The sequence below is a fragment of the Camelina sativa genome, chromosome 4 (assembly GCF_000633955.1).
Source record: "Camelina sativa cultivar DH55 chromosome 4, Cs, whole genome shotgun sequence".
NCBI classification, from domain to species: Eukaryota; Viridiplantae; Streptophyta; class Magnoliopsida; order Brassicales; family Brassicaceae; genus Camelina; species Camelina sativa.
The window spans coordinates 8289132-8310444 of NC_025688.1; the positions used below are offsets into that span (position 1 = coordinate 8289132).

Below are 21313 nucleotides of genomic sequence, written 5' to 3' on the forward strand. Positions count from 1 at the left end.
TCCGGAGCCAGCATACCACCAGGCGTACTCCCCACCACTTTCTGCACCCAACTCCCTCCTACATCTGGTGATCCCCCGTAGGTCGGCCCTGATCACCTACATCCACCATTGTGGCATCCTCACCCTCCAGCGGCAAAACCCTAGCTCCCATATCCATTGATTCATTCTAACTTAGTTTCATTGTAAAAATGTATAATATTTCATTATTGTCAAATAAGTAGATTTACCATTATTGAATATGTAAAAAACTTGCTAGACATGATATTGTATAAATATAAGCCTAAAGGCTAATGAATAAAATGAGAGAAACTATTTTACTTCTAAAGTTTCCTCCAAACCTATCAGAGACTTTTCTGAGGGTTAGAGGCTATAACGTAATGATTTGACAAATTTTGAAGAGTTCAAACCTTGATGTGAAAGTCACATCAAGGTTTGTGTGGGATTGGACCAGCTTTGCCAGTGGACGAGGAAGGCAAATCTCGCAAGAAGAAAAAATCTAGATGAAAGCAAAATTCAGTCAGTTGAGAGATAATCACAGGAGGAAATCTAATCTCCTCACTGAGCCTACAGAGGACTAAGATGTTCCTCCATTCATAAAGTGTGAAATCTGTTACCAACTTCTCAACCTTCCAGAGAGAAACATTAAAAATCTGATTTGCCCAGTATGTTACTACCCCCTTCACTTCACCACAGCTACACCATGAGCTCACTCACTCTGGTGTCAAAGAATTTTTTTGAGTTAGTGTACAATTATGCATGACAAGTTGGTATTTTATTTGGTCAATTATGTTATTCATGTTTATCACTTTTGTTTAGCTATAATCTAGGAGTAGTTTGTTTCACGTTGTGTCACACTATGTTTCCCTAAGGCTATATAAGCTATTGTTGTTTATTAATGAAATATTGCAGTTTCTAGATTTGTATTGAGATTAACATTCTGGTATCAGACCGAAATTGTGTATGCAGATAGATTCAAAAGGAGGAAATGGTGGTTTCTCTACACCTTGTATCCCGAAATTTGATGGCGACTATTATTATTGGAGCATGCTCACAAAGAATCTAATTTATAGGCTATAAAATGTATAGTAGAGATTAACCGATGTTATTACCTCTTTTATTAGAAACCAAAATTGAGCTTGTCAAATTGGTTTCCTCGTTGTGGACATTAGTTGATTGGAACGAACAGAATCGATGAAGATGGTAGAGAAGAGAGGAAGAAGATAAGAATGGAAATGATTTATGTTATTCATATTTAAGGCATGATACAGTGATTATATACAAGTAAAGTCTATCCGGTACAAACCGGTTATTTACATAACCCAGATTAAACCATCGTATATTTAATATTTCCCCTCAAGATGGAGTGTATATGTTAATAACACCCATCTTGAGAATGAGTCTCAAGAACTGTGTAGGAAACAATGGTTTAGTGAACACATCAGCGAGCTGATGTTCAGTGCCCACATGAAGTGTCTTGATGATCCCCAACTGAACTTTTTCTCTCACAATGTGGCAATCCATTTCCTGATGTTTGGTCCGTTCATGGAAGACCGAATTGTTAGCTATATGGAGAGCAGTTGTGTTATCACAGTAAAGTGTAGAAGCTTCAGAGATATCAACCCATAAATCAACCATAAGCTTCCTTATCCAAAGAATTTCTTTCACTGCTGCAGCCATAGACCGATATTCAGACTCCGCAGAGGAAATGGAGACTATGTCTTGTTTATTTGACTTCCAAGAGACTAGTGATGGACCAATAAAAGTACAAATGCCAGAAACATAACGCCTGCTATCCGTGCATCTACCCCAGTCCGCGTCTGCAAAAGCTTTCAGCCGAAAATCGGAAGTAGCAGAGTAAAACATACCTTGACCAACTGTGCCTTTAAGGTAATGTAGAACCTTATACACATCAGTTAGATGAGGTTGTCTCGGAGCTGATGTGAATTGGCAAAGCTTGTGTACTGCAAAAGTGATGTCAGGTCAGGTAAATGTCAGATACATGAGTTTTCCAACCAGTCGTCGATACTATTCCACATTTGTCAACAATGTCCTAGTTTCTCCATTCAATACATCACTAGGATCCATGGGAATAGGAGACGGACAACATCATAAGAGACCAGTTTCATCCAACAAGTCAAGAACATATTTCCACTGACAAATGGAAATTCCTGCAGAAGTCCTTGCAACCTCAAGCCCCAAAAAATATTTAAGAGGACCCAATTCTCTCAGCTTAAATGTTTCCTGCAAGGCAGCAGTAAGAGAGACAGTGGCGAGAGAAGAACTACTAGCAATGATAATATCATCTACATACACCAGGACTGCCATATCAACATCTCCTGACTGTCTTGTGAAAAGGGTGTCATCACCAGAACCACCCTTGAAACCCAAAGAGAGTAAAGACTGTGAGAATTTGATGCTTGCTTTAAACCATATATAGACTTTTGGAGTTTGCAAACAGCATTTGGTGGAAAAGATTCCCCCTGTTTTGGAGTATAACCAGGTGGTAGAACCATATAAATTTCTTCTTTCAAGTCTCCATTGAGAAAAGCGTTAGAAACATCCACCTGATCTAAAAACCACTTTCTAGGAGCTGCAACTGCAAGAAGGAACTTGACTGTGGCCATTCTTGCAATTGGAGAGAAAGTTTCCACATAGTCAAGACCCTCTCTTTGAGTATATCCCTTGGCTACTAAGCGAGCCTTGTAACGCTCAAGACTTCCATCTGCATAGAGTTTCACCGAATACACCCATTTACATCCAACAGGCTTTTTACCTGGAGGCAAAGAACATATGAACCATGTGTTTGTCCTTTCCATAGCCCCTATCTCAGTATCCATAGCATCACAAAATTCCTTAATCTTACTAGCTTGATGATAACTAGTAGGAGTAGGATATTTTGTCAAAGCATTGATATAAGCATAAAAGGGATCTGATAGATTGGAATAAGACAAAACTTGTGAGATAGGATGAACTGTAGATTCTTGTAAAGAGTTGCATTGACAACTTCAGTCACTGATTCCCCTCACTAACTGATTCCCCTTCACTTACAGTGCTAGAAGAGTCTCCTCTAGTGTCAACGCTTGTGCACAAATGGGGAAAGAATCGTGTGGCATCATTGGTGGGTTGTGTGTTCTGAAAAGGGAAGATATCTTCAAAGAATTTTACATTCCTGGAGATAAAAACAGCATTGCTCTCAATATCCATCAGTTTGTAACCTTTATAACCTGCTGGATATCCCAAAAACACGCAAGCTCTGGCTCTATCTTCAAATTTTGTTCTCTGTTTTGGAGAAGTGCTCGCGTAACATAGACAACCGAAGGTTCTCAAATCGGTGTATTCTGGTGTCTTACTTGTGAGCTTCTCAAACGGTGTTTTGTTGTCCAATAGTGGTGAAGGTGTTCTATTGATAAGAAATACGACAGTCAAAATACAATCGCCCCATAACGATAAAGGAAGGTTGGACTGGAAAAGGAGAGCCCGAGCGACATTCAGAATGTGTTGGTGCTTCCTTTCAACAACGGAGTTCTGCTTTGGAGTTTCTGGACAAGAATGGTAAGCTACAATCCCTTTATTGCGATAAAGATCAGTAAACTTTAGCTCCGGAGCATTATCCGACCTGACACTGCGAACCTTTTTATCAAACTGAGTCTCCACCATTTGTAAAAAATCAGGAAATACTTTCAACAACATCACTCTTCAACTTGAGTAAGTAAATCCAAGTTACTCTGCTATGATCATCCATTATTGTCAAAAAATATTTAAACCCTTCCACTGTTGGTTCTGAAAATGGTCCACAAACATTGATATGTAACAGATCGAAAGGTGCATAATAAAAGTTGTTTCTATTAGAATATGACAATCTCTTCTGTTTTGCTCTTTGACAAATATCACAATGTATAACCCCTTCATTCCTTTGTTTAGAAATACCAAGAATGTCTGTAAGCATATCAATCCGAGAAAAAGAAGTGTGACCAAGTCTCTTATGCCAAACGGCAGAATCTATTACATTATTCAAACTACAAGAAGATAGTTGTCTTGAATCTGTAGGGTCTTCAACGTCCAACAAGTAAAGATTAACAATCCTTCTACCTCTTCCAATCGTCAATCCCCTGATAGGATCCTGTATCAGGCAAGAACTAGGATCAAAGATAACACGAGAACCAAGGTCTGTAGTCAACAAACTGATCAAAGATAACACGAGAACCAAGGTCTGTAGTCAACAAACTTATACTGAGAAGATTTAGCCTGAAATCTGGTATATACAGAACATTCCTCAAATTGATAGAACCATTGATCACCACTGTACCAATACCAACTACCATAACTAAACTGCCATTGGGAAGATTAACATGCTGACGAATAGACATATCAAGATCATCAAATAAACTCCTATCATGACTGACATGATGAGTAGCACCGAAATCAATAATCCATGATCTTTTATTTGTCACACATTGAGCAACAGTCAATATCCCAATAAAGCAATATGTAGAATTAGAGAAGAGAATACCAGAAGGTGAAGTTTCAGTCGTTGATGTTGGTGTGGTCTGAGAGGTGGACTGAGGAACAAGGTGTGAGCTGAAATACGCAATGAAGTTCTGCAATTGATCTTTAGATAAGTTCCCAATCAAACTTTCCAAACCATCGGATTTCTTGTTAGAAACACCAATCGTACTAGAAACTTGGGCTGTAACAGCAGGGGACAAACTAGACGATAGAGAAGATTGAGAAGAAGCAAATTGTTGCTTCCTAGGCTTCCATCCAGGTGGATAACCATGCAGCTTGTAACAACGGTCCACAACATGGCCAGTAAAGCCACAATGAGAGCAAATCGGTTTATCCTTCTTATGAGACTGATATGCAGCATTAACAGATCCAGAAGAGGTGGGAGGAACAGTGACATTCATCACTCCAGGATGTGGCACAACATTCCCAACCTGAAAAGCAGCTGGTACAACACTGACACCAAATTGTCTCTGACTATCATCTTGATCTAAGATGTTGCAAACTTCAGCAATATCAGGTAGAGGCTTCTTCATGATGATTTGATCCCTGATGATAGAGTAAAACTCGTTTAAACCAGCCAAAAACTTAATGATCCGTCCTCTATCAACCTTTGCCTGAAAATTGTGTTTGCTCACACAGTTGAAAGAACGACAACACAAACAGGATTCAGTAGGTTCACTACCATCATGCTGATCCCATAGAGCTTTCAAAGTAGTGTAATAGCTTGACAAATCCATGGAACCCTGACGCAGATCTTGAATCTCCTGAATCAAATGAAAGGTTCTCGGCAAGTTTGTCATATGAAACCTATTGTGCAGATCTTTCCATATCATAGTAGCATCATCAAAGTTCAAAATACTACCATAAATCTGCTTAGAAACAGCATTCAACATCCAAGATTTGACCATACTGTTGCATCTAGACCAGATCCGAAAGATAGGATTACCTTCATCTGGACAAGGAAGAGAACCATCGATGAAAGCGAGTTTGTTCTTTGCATCAAGAGCAANCATTCCCCAAATATCGATATGTAACAGATTAAAAAGTGCAAAACAATAATTGTTTCTATTAGAATATGGCAATTTCTTCTGTTTTGCTCTTTGACAAATATCACAATGTATAACCCCTTTATTCCTTTGTTTAGAAATGCCAAGAACGTCTGTAATCATATCAATCCGAGAAAAAGAAGTGTGACAAAGTCTCTTATGCCAAACAGCAGAATCTATTACAACATTCAAACTACAAGAAGATAGTTGTCTTGAATCTGTAGGATCTTCAAAATCCAACAAGTAAAGATTAGCAATCCTTCTACCTCTTCCAATCGTCAATCCTTTGATAGGATCCTGTATCAAGCAAGAACTAGGATCAAAGATAACACGAGAACAAGGGTCTGTAGTCAGCGAACTTATACTGAGAAGATTCAGCCTGAATTCCGGTATATACAGAACATTCCTCAAACTGATAGAACCATTGATCACCACTGTACCAATACCAGCTACCATAACTAAACTTCCATTGGGAAGATTAACATGCTGACGAATAGACATATCAAGATCATCAAATAAACTCCTATCAGGACTGACATGATGAGTGGCACCAGAATCAAGAGGTTGACTGAGGAACAAGGTGGGAGTTGAAATACGCAATGAAGTTCTGCAACTGGTCTTTAGACAAGTTCCCAATTAAACTCTCTAAACCATCAGATTTCTTGTCAGTAGGGCCAATCGTAGCAGAAAATTGGGTTGTAACAGCAGGAGACAGATTAGACGATTGAGAAGACTGAGAAGATGCAAATTGTTGCTTCCTAGGCTTCCATCCAGGTGGATAACCGTGTAACTTGTAGCAACGATCCACAACGTGGCCAGTAAAGCCACAATGAGAGCAAATCGGTTTATCCTTCTTATGAGACTGATATGCAGCATTAACAGATCCAACAGAGGTGGGAGGAACAGTGACATTCATCACTCCAGGATGTGGCACAACATTCCCAACCTGAAAAGCAGCTGGTACAACACTGACACCAAATTGTCTCTGACTATCATCTTGATCTAAGATGTTGCAAACTTCAGCAATATCAGGTAGAGGCTTCTTCATGATGATTTGATCCCTGATGATAGAGTAAAACTCGTTTAAACCAGCCAAAAACTTAATGATCCGTCCTCTATCAACCTTTGCCTGAAAATTGTGTTTGCTCACACAGTTGAAAGAACGACAACACAAACAGGATTCAGTAGGTTCACTACCATCATGCTGATCCCATAGAGCTTTCAAAGTAGTGTAATAGCTTGACAAATCCATGGAACCCTGACGCAGATCTTGAATCTGCTGAATCAAATGAAAGGTTCTCGGCAAGTTTGTCATATGAAATCTATTGTGCAGATCTTTCCATATCATAGTAGCATCATCAAAGTTCAAAATACTACCATAAATCTGCTTAGAAACAGCATTCAACATCCAAGATTTGACCATACTGTTGCATCTAGACCAGATCCGAAAGATAGGATTACCTTCATCTGGACAAGGAAGAGAACCATCGATGAAAGCGAGTTTGTTCTTTGCATCAAGAGCAATCTTCATCGCAGAGCACCAGTGGTTGTAGTTCGTACCATCAAGACGATCCGCAACAAGAGAGAGGCCAAGATGATAAGCGCTGTGAAGAAAAAATGGTGAGTGTGGGCTATCCACAATATCGATATCAGAAACGGAGGTGATCGGAACACCCAGAGCTGGATCTGCCAGAATTGAAGAGAAAGAGCTCATCGGAGCTTTCGATTTTGAAGCAGAACTCCCTGCACCGGTGGATTTACCCAGACGACGAGTACTTTTCCGGATCGGAACTCCCATATCGACACAAGCAAGCACACAACAAATCACCAACAACAAAACGATCAGAGTTAAGAGAAAACAAAATCTGAGATAAGCGTATAGCTCTGATACCATATTAGTTGAGTGGAACGAACAAAATCGATGAAGATGGTAGAGAAGAGAGGAAGAAGATAAGAATGAAAATGATTTCTGTTATTTACATTTAAAGCATGATACAAAAATTATATACAAGTAAAGTCTATTCCGTACATACCGGTTATTTACATAATCCAAATTAAACCATTGTATATCTAATACACAAAAAAAAAAGTAGCCTCTTTGCAACGATGATTGATTTACGTTACATAGTTGTTAAAGGCTTAAAGCTCATTTTTGGTAAGAAAATTTATTTTCTTAAATTTGAACTATGTGTTTTTACAGTAACAATTTAAAGATCTACTTTAAAATACTACTAAAACTTATTTTTGATAATTATCCTAAAATTTATTTTCTTATCCATAAAATATGAAATCGGGAAACGTATGAACAGTTTTTTTATTAATCAATAAAAATGTATAATTTCTAAATTCTAAAGCCTATAATTTGTTACAAAACAAAATTAATAACTTTTCTAACATCTTATATATGGTCTTTCTAGTAGTAAGTCATTTTTCACTAGAGATATTAATACCAATCGTTACTAGATTCGAACCCAAAACATTGGACAAACTTTTAAAGGCTCTTATATTAAAACCATAAACAAAAAAGAAATGTCAAAATACCTTATACATGTTACCCTTCGGTCTATGTATTTTCGCCGCATATCTCCCACTTCTCTCCGCCGTCCACCGGTGACTCTTCGTTCCGTCCAAAACTCTATAATTTTTTATTACTTTTATTACATTTAAAAAAAAAAAAAAAGACAAAACAAAAGAGAAGAGGATTAGATTCATTGGTCTGAGTCAAGAGTCAAGAACACCACCTGTAATTCCAACAAGTTTAGTTGCCTACCGTTTATCATTATCTGAAAACACATAAATGTTTCCACGTGTCATCATCTTACGATAATATCACAAAAAAGCTTTATATTCTTCTAGATGTAACGTTTAGCATAACTCTCTATATGTAATCTCCCCTACCCAAAAAAGTCTACCCTTTCCGTCTTGTTTATTTATTTTTAACCTCAATTATTACTTTTTTTATAAGGGACTTAATATGAACTGATTAATACTACTATTTTAGAATCTGGAAATAAGTTAAATAAAGTTATCAACATACTCATACTTGATTAAACTATGATATCCTTACATTTCTAAGATCTAAAGAATAATTGGTGCATGAGAGAGAACATCTCATTATATTTTTCTTAGATTACATTCTAACCAAAATTTAAATCTACAAAATTTAGAACATGTCAATTGTAAAAATAACACTATAAATTTATATATTCTTTTTTTTCATATAAAATATTATACAAAAATCCGTAATCTCTATTTTAAATTGGAACAATAAAATGATATATCAATTATTTTTAAATGATCAAATTTTCAATGGTTAAAATACATCATCCTCATCATGATTATGTATTTTATTTGTGAAAACTGTCTTTTTGATCCATATTTGTATTTTTTTAATATAATATCAAAAAAAAATTTGTTATAGATAAATTTAGACATACATTTTCTTAAACAGCTAATTAATAATTATGTTCATATTTTTGAAGTGTTAAAAAGTTATTACAATGAAATTATATAAAGTGTCCAAAAAAAAGTTACATATAAAAGTAGTTTTTGGAAAAATCATTAAAAAAAATTAAATAATTTTAGAAAGATTAAATTGACCAAATCAATCATCATATAATTTCTATTCTTGTACGCGTATTTCTAAAATTTTTAACCAAAGATTAAAAGATTAGTGTAAACATTATACAAGATTATAAGTTTCCTAAGAAAAAATTAAATTATATTAAGTATGAGTACTTTATTAGCTGCCCAAGCTGACCAATTTGCTTGTCTCTCTTACTCAAGCTGCCCGATCTACCCGTTGCTGACCACTTTCACTCTCTCTCTCTGATGATGCCCTTTCGTAGCTCTCTATCTCTCTCTCTCTCTATAGCTCTCGCGCACGCAAAAAAACTCCCTTTTGACTTAAAAACTTTCTCCGGCTAATCTCCTTTTGTTCTCCGTTCATTTGTATCTCTTCTTTGTCCCTAATTAAGAAGCTCAAATTTCACTTCTACTGAACTGGGTTTTATTTTTTACCTTAGTGTTGCTTTGGATCTTTTGTTGATGTTCGGTTTTGGGGCCAAAAGGTTCAAACTTTATACTCTCAGAGAATTGGGTTTCTTCGATCTTCATCTTTCTATTGATTTCATTTTCTGGGTCTGATCAAAGTTTTATGTTTTTTTTCCTACTCACTATGTGATCAGAGAAAGAGAAAGAGAAAGAGAGTGATCTATTCTAGGGTTCATTGAAGTGGAGGCTTCAATTGACTTTTTGTTTTGTTTTGGTTTTTTCGAATCCTATGGTGGTTTGATTTGGAATTTAGAGTTAAATGTTTTGAATGATGGCTACAAAGCCAGGCTCTGTTAAGGTGGTGGAGAAATTGGGTGTTGAGAAAGCTGAGAAAGGGAAAGTGATGAGTAAAAAGAAGAATGTTAAGAAAGATGGAGATGAGAGTGAAAGTGGTTTTTGGTATAGATTCAAGTTCATCTTTAGTTGTATCTCTTCTAGATCAAAAGTTGATAGTTCCATGAATGCTACTACAGTTATTGGTAAGATCACTTTTATTCCCTTCTTCTTTACAGATTATAAAGTTAAAGTTTGTTTTGTGTGTATGTTTTTGTGTAGATGACAAAGTTTTTCCTAAATTAGTCGCTTTCAGATTGTGGTTGAGCTTTCAGTTATCTCTCTGCTCATCATTTGTAGGATTGAAATTAATAGGGATGGTTACTTTTGATATGGTGGGAGTTTTGTGTGTGTCAATTTTAAGATAGAGCCTTTTGTGACCTTGAACAACAATTGATTTGAGACATCTTTGTTGAAATAATAAACCAGAGAGATTTCATGGTAGGATTCTGTAAAAAGCTTTTACTTCCATTGTGTATTCTACAATCTGCCTTGTGTTTCTGTCTATCTGCTTGACCTTTATCTTACTGTTTGAGTGTGAGACTTGGTTTCGTCCATTGTACAATTCTGTAGTACTGACTTTTTCTATACTACAATTCAGCAGAACCTAAAAAAGTTATTGCAAAGAATGAAAGTCATCCAGCTCCAACTAAAGACATTGGCTCTGTGGAGAGTGGTTCCTCAACACCTCTAATCAGTGGGGAACTGAAGTATTCTTCTAAGCTACGGATTTTTATGTTCAACGACCTTAAGTTAGCAACTAGGAATTTCAGACCAGAGTCTCTTCTCGGTGAAGGTGGGTTTGGATGTGTTTTTAAAGGATGGATAGAGGAGAATGGAACTGCACCAGTTAAGCCTGGTACCGGTTTAACTGTAGCTGTCAAAACACTGAACCCAGATGGCCTTCAAGGTCACAAGGAGTGGCTGGTAATGACCAATCTTTTTATACATTGATATCGGTTATGGTCTCATGCTTCGGTTTCTATGTAAAACGTTGATGGATTTTTCTGTTTATGTCCAGGCTGAGATTAACTTCCTTGGAAACCTTGTTCACCCCAGTCTGGTTAAATTGGTTGGTTATTGCATGGAAGAAGATCAAAGGCTGCTCGTTTACGAGTTTATGCCACGAGGGAGTTTGGAGAACCATCTCTTCAGAAGTATGTCAACCACAAACCACTGCACATCATGTTCTTTATTAGGACTTTAGGGATTCAAATCTAACCACTGTATTTTTCTTTTTCATTTTGGTTCAGGAACCTTACCTCTCCCATGGTCTGTTAGAATGAAAATTGCACTTGGTGCAGCTAAAGGTCTCGCCTTTCTTCATGAAGAAGCTGAGAAGCCAGTCATATATCGAGACTTTAAAACATCTAATATTCTACTGGATGCGGTATGTCTGAAAGCCAATTAACCTAATCAAAAGCCTCAGATTCTTCCTTTACTCTCTATATTTATATATTTTAGAAAACTCTTCCTATATCAGGAATATAATGCAAAGCTCTCTGATTTTGGGCTTGCGAAAGATGCACCAGACGAGAAGAAATCCCATGTATCAACCCGAGTCATGGGAACTTATGGTTATGCTGCCCCAGAATATGTAATGACTGGTAAGTCAGCTATCTTGGCTTTGTGTTTTGGCTGTCGCATTATCAATTAAGCTTCTGGACTTAAAAGCTTTCATTATGAACATTAGGACATCTTACAACGAAGAGCGATGTATACAGCTTTGGAGTAGTTTTACTTGAAATATTAACAGGACGAAGAGCTGTGGATAAAAGTAGGCCGAATGGGGAACAAAACTTGGTTGAATGGGTGAGACCTCATCTCTTAGACAAGAAAAGGTTGTGTCGGCTACTAGATCCTCGGTTAGAAGGTCACTACTCGATCAAGGGTGCTCAGAAAGCCACACAAGTAGCTGCGCAATGTCTTAACCGAGACTCCAAAGCTAGACCGAAGATGAGTGAAATTGTGGAAGCTTTGAAGCCTTTACCAAATCTGAAAGACTTTGCTAGCTCTTCCTCCTTGTGCTAAGAACGGAGTCAGAACACAAGGAGGAGGGTTTGTATCGAGAAACGGACCGCCTATGAGGAGTTTGTCTAGCTTAAACCTGCCTCAAGCATCCCCTTATCGTTATGCCCGTCAATCACCAAAACCTAAAGGAAAAGAGCCATGAGTCCAATAGATATTAATTAGTTCTTCATGTCTGACCCGAGGTTTTGTAGATTGGGGCTGGATGGTTCAGCTTCTTGTTTCATAGATTCTTTCCGATTCAAGAGCGGGTTGCAAAAGCTTTTACCCAGATCAAAGAGATGGTCTGTGGAAGCTGAAGCTTGGCAAGTTTGGAATGTTTCGGATCCTGGTTTGTGTTCTTTGAGTTTTTGGAACTCGGAACAAATATCTTTTGGTCCTGAAGGTCTAAAGATTTTGATCTTATGATTTTTAATGTTGTAGAAATGTAAAGTTTGAGAGTGTAAAGTTTCTATAAAGGATAAAATAAAACCTGTTGTCTGTAAAAACTTATGTAAAACCCTGTAATATATATTGTTCTGACTTCTGATGTGCATTAATTTTTTATCTTTTACCTTGGTTAAATTATAACCCCTTTAGAGATTTCGAATTAGAAATCCTTTGATGTGCACATGGTTGTAAAAGGATCTTTAATTGTTTCATGAACAAAGAAGAAACATTTCAAAGAATATACCGTGTTATGATCAAAATACACCATCTCTTACGGTATTACATTGTTACTTCAAATTCAAATAATCTAGAGACTTTAGGGGCGTGAAACCAAAACCGAACCTAGGTGAAGTTATTAACCATTTGGTTTCATTATTTAAATCCAAAACAACTGAAACAAAATTGGACTTGTTTTTTTGTAACCAAAACCGAATACACCAAAAAGTTATATTACTAAAGTGTTGATAAGTTCTCCCGCTATCACTCGCAGACACAGCGTGTGGAAATCGTAATGAATGAAACCAATCAAAAAAATACCTAAATTTCTAAACTCATTCCCGCAAGCGTTTAAACTATATACATATGTTTCTTAACAGATATAACTAGTCATAATGTTAAAATTACATCACTATTTATTATATACAGTAAAACCTCTATAATTTAATAATGCTGGACCATGAAAATCTATTAATTTATAGAGATTATCCTAATTTAATTTGGTATTTTTCCAAAAATATATATCTAAAAATAAGATTTAATCGTTATAACAAATATTTTAATAGAATCAATTACAAGGAAAATGACGATTATCATGTTTTGAAGAGACATTCAAAGTTTTTAATATAGTAAAAGATATTAAACATGAATTCTAACAAAAACATTATGTGTATTAAACTTTAAAAAAATATATACACATATATTTTGAAACTTTTGTATAATTATTAATATATATTTTTGACGAGGCCATATATTTATAAAAGATTTTCAAAAAATTATTATATTATTATATTATCGAGTTGTGTCTAAAAGTTACACTGGATCGGAGGAATATATTAATTTATAGAGATTATTAATTTACCTAGTATTAATTTATAGAGGTTTTACTTTTTAGTTGCTTTTAAACTAAAACCAAATCAATTCAAAACCAAACCGGAAATAAACCAAATTGAATTATCAATTGTTTTATATGGTGTTAAGTTAATTATAACTATAAAAAAAACCCATAAAATCGAACTCATATAACGTAACTATGACAATAAACATTATTATTTTATCAGTTTTCGAATCTGTGAAACAGAACTAGATTACAAGTGACGAGGAAAAGAAATTAGCTATTTACAATGGAAAAAAATAGCGGTTTACAACCTTCCAGAACTTATTAGAAAATATCCTTAAGGATGATGCCATTTTTTAATTAAAGTAGAATAACACCACTACTACTTCTACTAATAATAATAATAATAATAATAATAATAATAATAATAATAATAATAATAATAATAATAATAATAATAATAATAATAATAATATTCTGTTCGAATAATAAGATACTGATGGTTGTACAAATAAATTATAATTATTATTAAATAATGATATTTAATAATAAATAAATCATTTTTGAGTTAATTTTTTTTCCTTTTGTAAACAGCTTGGCTTTGGTGGTCACCATATGAAGAAAAATAATTCCCCACTCCTCCAAAGTTGCATCTAACTCTGATTTTCAAGAGTATACTCCAATATTTGGGAGGAAATCAAATATTGTTCAAAACATTTGTTGATGTCTTGAAAAGTTTCAAGATGGACAACTGAATCTTAATCTCAAGGAGAAATCAAAGAAGGACAAAGTGAATCTTGAAAATTTCGTTGGAGAAATCGAAGTATTTGGACTTGTTCATCTTTGTGATGAGATGATAAATTCTCTCAAAGTGTTAAGTTTAAATCTGCTTCATTATTTCTCATATCATTCACTGTTTATGTAAATTGATTTCCAGATTTTTATTAATGGTTTTGGCAAAATTTTTTGAAGAGCTAGATAATAGTTGACAGATGGTTTAGTGGATTCTCGAATAGATGCTGATTAAAATAGATAAATATTTAGGTTCATGTGATTTTTTTATTATTATTATTTTTTATTATTATTATTATTATTATTATTATTATTATTATTATTATTATTATTATTATTATTATTATAAATTAAATTAATGGTAAAGAAGTATATTAATACACATATGTGGTTATATCAATAATGTTTTCTTTTAGTTGTACTCAGATCGTACTCTAATCATTTTTGTCATTCAAGAATATAATGTGACCACGTCTCATCTGAATTCGCTTTATAAAAATATACATGAGATATCAAATGAAATATGTTTTTGTTTGGAGCATTTGACTAACTATTTTTTGTTTAACATAATTTTAACTAAACCAATTTAATTCAACATGTCTTATACTGATGTTGTTAAAAAATAGTAAGATGAGGATTTAACCCGTATTAAAATACCGAATTAATTATATTTTAACTTTTTAGTAATATTGATTCAATTCTGTTCCATCATATAATTCGTTATGCAATATTACTCATTCAGGTTATTTAAAATTTTTAATATGTTAAATATTCATAACTTTAGAAATTTTATTATGTTTTGATATGTATCAGTTATAATATTTTAAATTTCTTTAAAGTTTAAAATTTACTCTATACGGTAAAAACTTAAACAGTTAAACTATAAAACCAAATTCAACCATATACAAATATTAATTTAGATGCTTATTAAGTGAATTTTCCTGCTCATTCGGATTCAGGTTTTTTATTTTATTTTATTTATAATAAGACCCTGAATAATTCTCTTAACATTTTAGTTAATGTGAGACGTTAAATACATACTTTTATATTAATTGAGTAATATATGTACTTTTTAAAAAATTCGAACATAATATATAGACACACACAAATTAGACTTTTATTAATTTTATGCATTATATGTATAAATTTTTTACATTTTTGCCTAAAAGCCAAATTATACGTCTTTCTTTTAGAAGGACCGGATTCAAGCCCAGATTTGATGAAAATTGCAAAAATGAGGATTTCCCCTATATCTATCAATTATTTCTATCACTATAACAGAAGATATTTCTTGAAACATTTACATACATCTGACTATTCTAGCTATTTCAGTGGCGGTATAAAACCAACATTAAAAAGAGCATGTTCGTTAAGTTGCCGCAGCAACCACATCCTGCGAATAAAAATATAAAGGTTGCCGGAGTTTAAAACAAGTCGTCGCTTCCGTTAAAGCCATGAAATGAATCGCCGCTTCCGTTAAACCAAATCGCAGCGGCAGTGTTAACTATCGCTTGTTTTTCATGGCGATACATGATATACCGGTATTCTCTGTAAAAGTAGCCGCAGCGACAGTTTTCAGGCCGCCGGAAGGAGACGCAGCGGCAACGTAACGAACATGTTCAAAATGATGCTGTGTGGGTATATACTGCTTATATGATACCAAAAATCTTTCAAGACATTTTAAGTCTATCACCATGCATGTGTGTTAGCTCTGGATAGCTTTTCCAATATCTGGTAAAAATTAGCGATGCCTTTTTAGCAAAGACGAGAAAAGAAAGGGTTAAAGAATGAAGAGAAAAAAAAATAAAGCAAAAGTGGAGATGCGGGGTATCGATCCCCGTACCTCTCGCATGCTAAGCGAGCGCTCTACCATCTGAGCTACATCCCCATTGTTGTTGATTTCTAATTTGTAGACATAATATTAAAAACTCTGAGAGCTTCTTTACAATCCCAAGTTCCGACTTCTCTCTGTCGTCGGAGTTTTGCAGATTTTGAAATCGCAAAGATGCTGAGAAAACTACTGACGCAAACCTCCTCTCGCCGTCTACTCTCTTCCGCTGTTCCTCCTCTCTTCTCCAAACCCTCGATTTCACCATTCTCCTCATTATCCTCTTCCCCGGAGCCACCGTCCTCAGAGAGTAACACCGTCGAACAGCCCGGAACAGCAATCTCCGTCCATCGTTCCGCTCTCTATAATCCTCCCGGTACTTATATCACTCTCGCACTCTATATGTATTCGAATTCGATAGATTTGAGGTCTGATTTGTTGGGAATTTTCAGATCATTCTCATGAATCAACACCTGATTCTGAGCTCGTTAAGCATCTCAAGAGTGTTATCAAGGTAACTTGCGATTTTCATACATTTTTTTAGTAGAATTGTTCAAAGGAATTTGATGAATTTTGGTTTATGTAATCTCATACATTAGTTTCGAGGTGGTCCAATCTCAGTAGCAGAGTACATGGAGGAGGTTTTGACTAATCCTAAAGCAGGTTTCTATATGAATCGTGATGTGTTTGGAGCTCAAGGTGATTTCATTACTTCTCCTGAAGTTAGTCAAATGTTCGGCGAGGTTGTTTACTTAGCAATTTCTTGTTATGTTTTGGTTCTTGGGAATTAGAGATTTTTCTTACTTTGGTGTGTTGTGGTCTTTAGATGATTGGTGTATGGACTGTGTGTCTTTGGGAGCAAATGGGAAGACCAGAGAGGGTCAATCTTGTTGAGCTAGGTCCAGGTCGTGGAACACTTATGGCAGATCTCCTTCGTGTGTGTATTTATGCTTTTTGTATTGTATTCTTGGGATTTTGTAGATTATCTCATTGCTGACTGCTGGAAATATTGAATTGTAGGGTACATCGAAGTTTAGGAATTTCACGGAATCATTGCATATACATTTGGTGGAATGTAGTCCTGCATTGCAGAAGCTACAACACCAGAATCTGAATTGTACAGATGATGAGAGTATTTCGGAGAAGAAAGCTATTAGTTCACTAGCTGGGACACCTGTGCACTGGCATGCTACTCTTGAAGAGGTACCATCAGGAGGTATGCATCTTTTGTTACATTTTCCTTGGAATATAAGAGACTGACTAGTTGTGATTATCAATTGAGGTTTTGGTCTTTAAAATATACAAAGTCAACATACAATGTATGTCTTAAGCATCCAAAACAGTGATAACATTCATCTTTACTGACTGTGTCTCTTTTGCTTCTGTGGCAGTACCAACAATAATTATTGCTCATGAGTTTTATGATGCTCTTCCTGTTCATCAATTTCAGGTTTGTTTGGAGATCATGGTTCATAGTTCATCTTTATATGTCAAAACCAACTTGCAATGTAGTCTGCTTCTCCTTTTAGTTTAGTATGCGTATCTTATGTAGACTCAATTTCTGCAGAAAACTTCCCGTGGCTGGTGTGAGAAAATGGTTGATGTAGGAGAAGATTCAAAGTAAGTATTAGGCAAATCAAAGAAAAAGTATGTATATCATTTGTGGGATTTGCAAAATCATGAATATTTGTTGCCTTGTTGGTTTAGGTTCCGGTTTGTTCTATCCCCACAGCCTACACCTGCAGCCTTATATCTCATGAAACGTTGCACATGGGCTACACCTGAGGAAAGGGAGAAACTGGAACATGTCGAGATCAGCCCAAAATCAATGGATTTGACACAAGAAATGGCAAAGAGAATAGGTTCTGATGGAGGTGGAGCACTTATAATCGATTACGGGATGAATGCAATCATTTCAGACAGTCTTCAGGTTTGTGGCCGCAAAATGTTATGATCATGTTTAATAGCTAATAAATCTATAGAGATAATTCAACCATCAAATTCTGACTCTGTTATGGCAAAATTGTCTTCAGGCTATTAGAAAACACAAGTTTGTCAACATACTGGATGATCCCGGGTCTGCCGATCTAAGTGCTTATGTCGATTTCCCATCAATAAAACACTCCGCCGAGGAAGCTTCAGGTTTGTTCCTATACTAGCAGCTAGTCAGTTCGATGTAGAGAGTTAGCTAGCTTACTTGACCAAAACCAAATGTGTGTATTGTGCAGAAAATGTCTCCGTCCATGGACCTATGACTCAGTCTCAGTTCTTGGGTTCACTCGGAATAAACTTCAGAGTTGATGCGTTGCTACAGAACTGTAACGACGAACAAGCCGAGTCCTTGAGGGCAGGATACTGGCAGCTTGTTGGTGATGGTGAAGCACCTTTCTGGGAAGGACCCGATGAACAGACGCCGATTGGAATGGGGACGAGGTATCTTGCAACGGCTATTGTCAACAAAAACCAAGGCATTCCGGCTCCGTTCCAGTAAGAATTATTGAAATTTTCATGAGAGGAAAATCAACCCTCCTTTTAATTTGTTTTTTTCTCTCTCAGGAAAGTAAAAATAAGAGCTTTTGATGCTATTAGGATGTTCCAATCAGATGTTCTATAACACACACCACCTGTTTTGCATTTTTTTCTTTCTGACAGGTATTATCCTTTCAAGGACTGTTTGAAAGATGGAACGATTATACCGATTGGAAAATTTATGTGTTAATGTTATAATCTAAAGGTTCCAAAGCTATATTAGAAACAGGTTTGAGTTTTGACAGGTGCTAGTTGAGTCTACCGACAAATTATAAACAAGGAAGCTAACGTTTGTTAGGCTACACATAGGCGTTAAAACTCTTGGAAGATGGTTAATGTGTCTAGATGTTTGCCAATTTTGATTCTAATTGTCAATGTGTTTTCAGTGCTTCATCGAATATTTTAGTCGTTATTGAGTCGTCTTTTGGTAAAAAGATGGTTCAGGACAAATGGGTCTAAGGGATAAGTAGAAAGTGGTCGAAGGAATAGTGAGACTAAGCCCCCCGAGAGTGAAATGCCCTTTTAAAATGTTAAAAGAAGTAAAAAATGTCTCCCCTCGGCCCTCTCTAGTTAGAAAGAGAGTTGTCAAATTAAACGTACCAACCAGAGTCAAACCAAAACCCACACCGAACATGTATCACAAATAGCCCTGGGCAATCGGTTTTTTCGGTTTAATTGGTTCGGTTTGTTCGATTTTTCAAATTTTCGGTTTTCTAAAAATTCTGCCGAACTAAACCGAACATAAACTCGATTCGGTTTGTTCGATAATCGGTTTATTCAGTTCGGTTATCCACTTTAAAATCTATTCCGAAGTAAACCGATTTTTGTTATTTCTTCGGTTTATTCGGTTAACCGAACATAAATTAAAAAAAAAGGCCTGCGACCGTGACATATTATGGCCTACTCCGACCTGTGACAAAGCAACCACAGAAGAACAATAGTATTATATTGTACTAACAAGCATAATAAGATTTAAGCAGCTCTAGTTAAGAAGCATACAAAAAGAAAAGAATAATTGTACACAAAATGACGTGTACTAAAATAAGAAAAGAAATGAAAGATGGGAAGCAAAAGCAATAGAAAGAGATTTACTAAGGGTATGAGAGAGAGGGAAGGAGAAGCCGGGAGAGAAAAATAGAAAATGGAAAAAACATAATTCAGATTTAGGGTTTTCTATATGGGTCTGCACATATAAATTAGCCCATATAACCAGTAACAGATTTTTTATAAAATAAGCCCAAAACAATGTAAAATTCACAAAGATAGGCCAAAAGTCTATACACAAATGGAACTTACGGCACTATATTTTGTCATAGGAATTTAGTGAAAACTGCCATTTTTTAATTAAAGTTATGAAAAATGTCACTTTCGTTGTTTCCTTTTTTAAAATGCTACTTTCAAATTTATGTCACATAAAAAAGACTAAAATACCCTTTAGATTAAAAATGAGTGTAAATTTTTTTTGTGTATTTCTAATTAATGAGGAAATGTTATTGTCCGTTCTATTATAGTCCATCAAGCTATTACGATAGACAATATAAAAGTTATAATAGACAATAAGTGTAGTGTTTGCAATTTTCCATCAATAATGTAAGTAGTAAGTAATGGAACTAGTAAAACAAATAGACAAATGTCAAAATATATATAAAATAAAAGCAATTACATGTTATTACATCTGATTATGAATTATGATTAGTTGTCTATCAAAATGAAAAACAGGATAGACAACAAGTTAGGAAATGGACATATTAATAGATCAGATTTGATCCATTGAAAGACAAATATCTTGTCATAGAGTAAAACTTGGCTGGAACATGGATGAAATTTTTTGGAGGTGCATTACTTATTGTCATCCTCTAATCTATCACTTGTGGCAGTATATTTGCACAACTGACAACAAGTTAGAAAATAACAAATGAACATATTTTAGATCGAATATGGTCCACCAGATCTAGTTCATTGAATCTAGTCCACCGTCTGGTCCATCGAATTTGGTCCACCGTCTCGTCCATCGAATCTGGTCCACCGGATCTGGTTTATCGAATCTAGTCCACCGTATGGTCCATCGAATCTGGTCCACCGTCTCGTCCATCGAATCTGGTCCACCGGATCTGGTTCATCAAAAAATATAGCAGGTCATATTTCAGATATGATCCATTAAAATTGTAGAGAGAAGAAAACAAACATAAGAAACTCAAAGAGATATGGAGGTTTTGAGAGAGAGATGGATGAAGATGAATAGTTGAAGGTGAGAAAGATGGGATATCGTTGTTGCTCCACCATCGGTAGACGCCTCTTCACTGATTCAGTGTTTACTGTTACAATCCGATTCCTATGTTTCTCTGGTGAAGTGATTCTGATGAAACGGTTATAATAAAAGCTTGTCAAATCCAAGGAATGCTTTCTTTGTTATTGTAGAAAGAAAGAGGAGAGAAGAAGATAGAGAGATATAAGAGATCGAGATATGAGAAAAGAAGAAAGATAATATAAGGGTAGTTTTATCATTTTTAGCAGATGAAAGTGGGTCCTATGACATTTTAGAAAAGGTTAAATTGAAAGTGGCATTTTTTTTTAGAAATGGTACTATACATGGCATATTTGATAATTTTCTCCTTTGTCATCTCTATTATATTATTCAATCAACCCTTTAAACAAATAACCCTATTTCCACGTGGATATTAGACAAAATGCCACTATATTTAATTACCAAATATA

General features: G+C 35.3%; 1 protein-coding gene, 1 non-coding gene and 1 pseudogene across 2 annotated transcripts; 2 read left to right on the top strand and 1 right to left on the bottom strand.

Moving 5' to 3' along the window:
- Positions 9382–12511, top strand: LOC104780096 (annotated as a pseudogene).
- On the bottom strand, positions 16057–16129 carry TRNAA-AGC. Its single transcript has one exon. It is a non-coding gene; the product is annotated as a tRNA-Ala (tRNA).
- LOC104780097 (protein arginine methyltransferase NDUFAF7 homolog, mitochondrial) lies at positions 16197–18815 on the top strand. The gene is made up of 10 exons (XM_010504558.2): positions 16197–16445; positions 16522–16583; positions 16669–16812; positions 16896–17006; positions 17090–17285; positions 17461–17519; positions 17637–17689; positions 17777–17999; positions 18103–18211; positions 18298–18815. The coding sequence occupies exons 1-10, from the start codon at positions 16247–16249 to the stop codon at positions 18558–18560; spliced, it is 1419 nt and encodes a 472-aa protein (XP_010502860.1). The 5' UTR covers positions 16197–16246; the 3' UTR covers positions 18561–18815.

Coding starts and splice junctions, on each gene's coding strand:
- LOC104780097 (XM_010504558.2), top strand. CDS start 16,247: ATGCTGAGAAAACTACTGACGCAAACCTCCTCTCGCCGTCTACTCTCT. Junction 16,813..16,895: donor TTAGTCAAATGTTCGGCGAG/GTTGTTTACTTA, acceptor TGTGGTCTTTAG/ATGATTGGTGTATGGACTGT. Junction 17,520..17,636: donor TTCCTGTTCATCAATTTCAG/GTTTGTTTGGAG, acceptor CAATTTCTGCAG/AAAACTTCCCGTGGCTGGTG.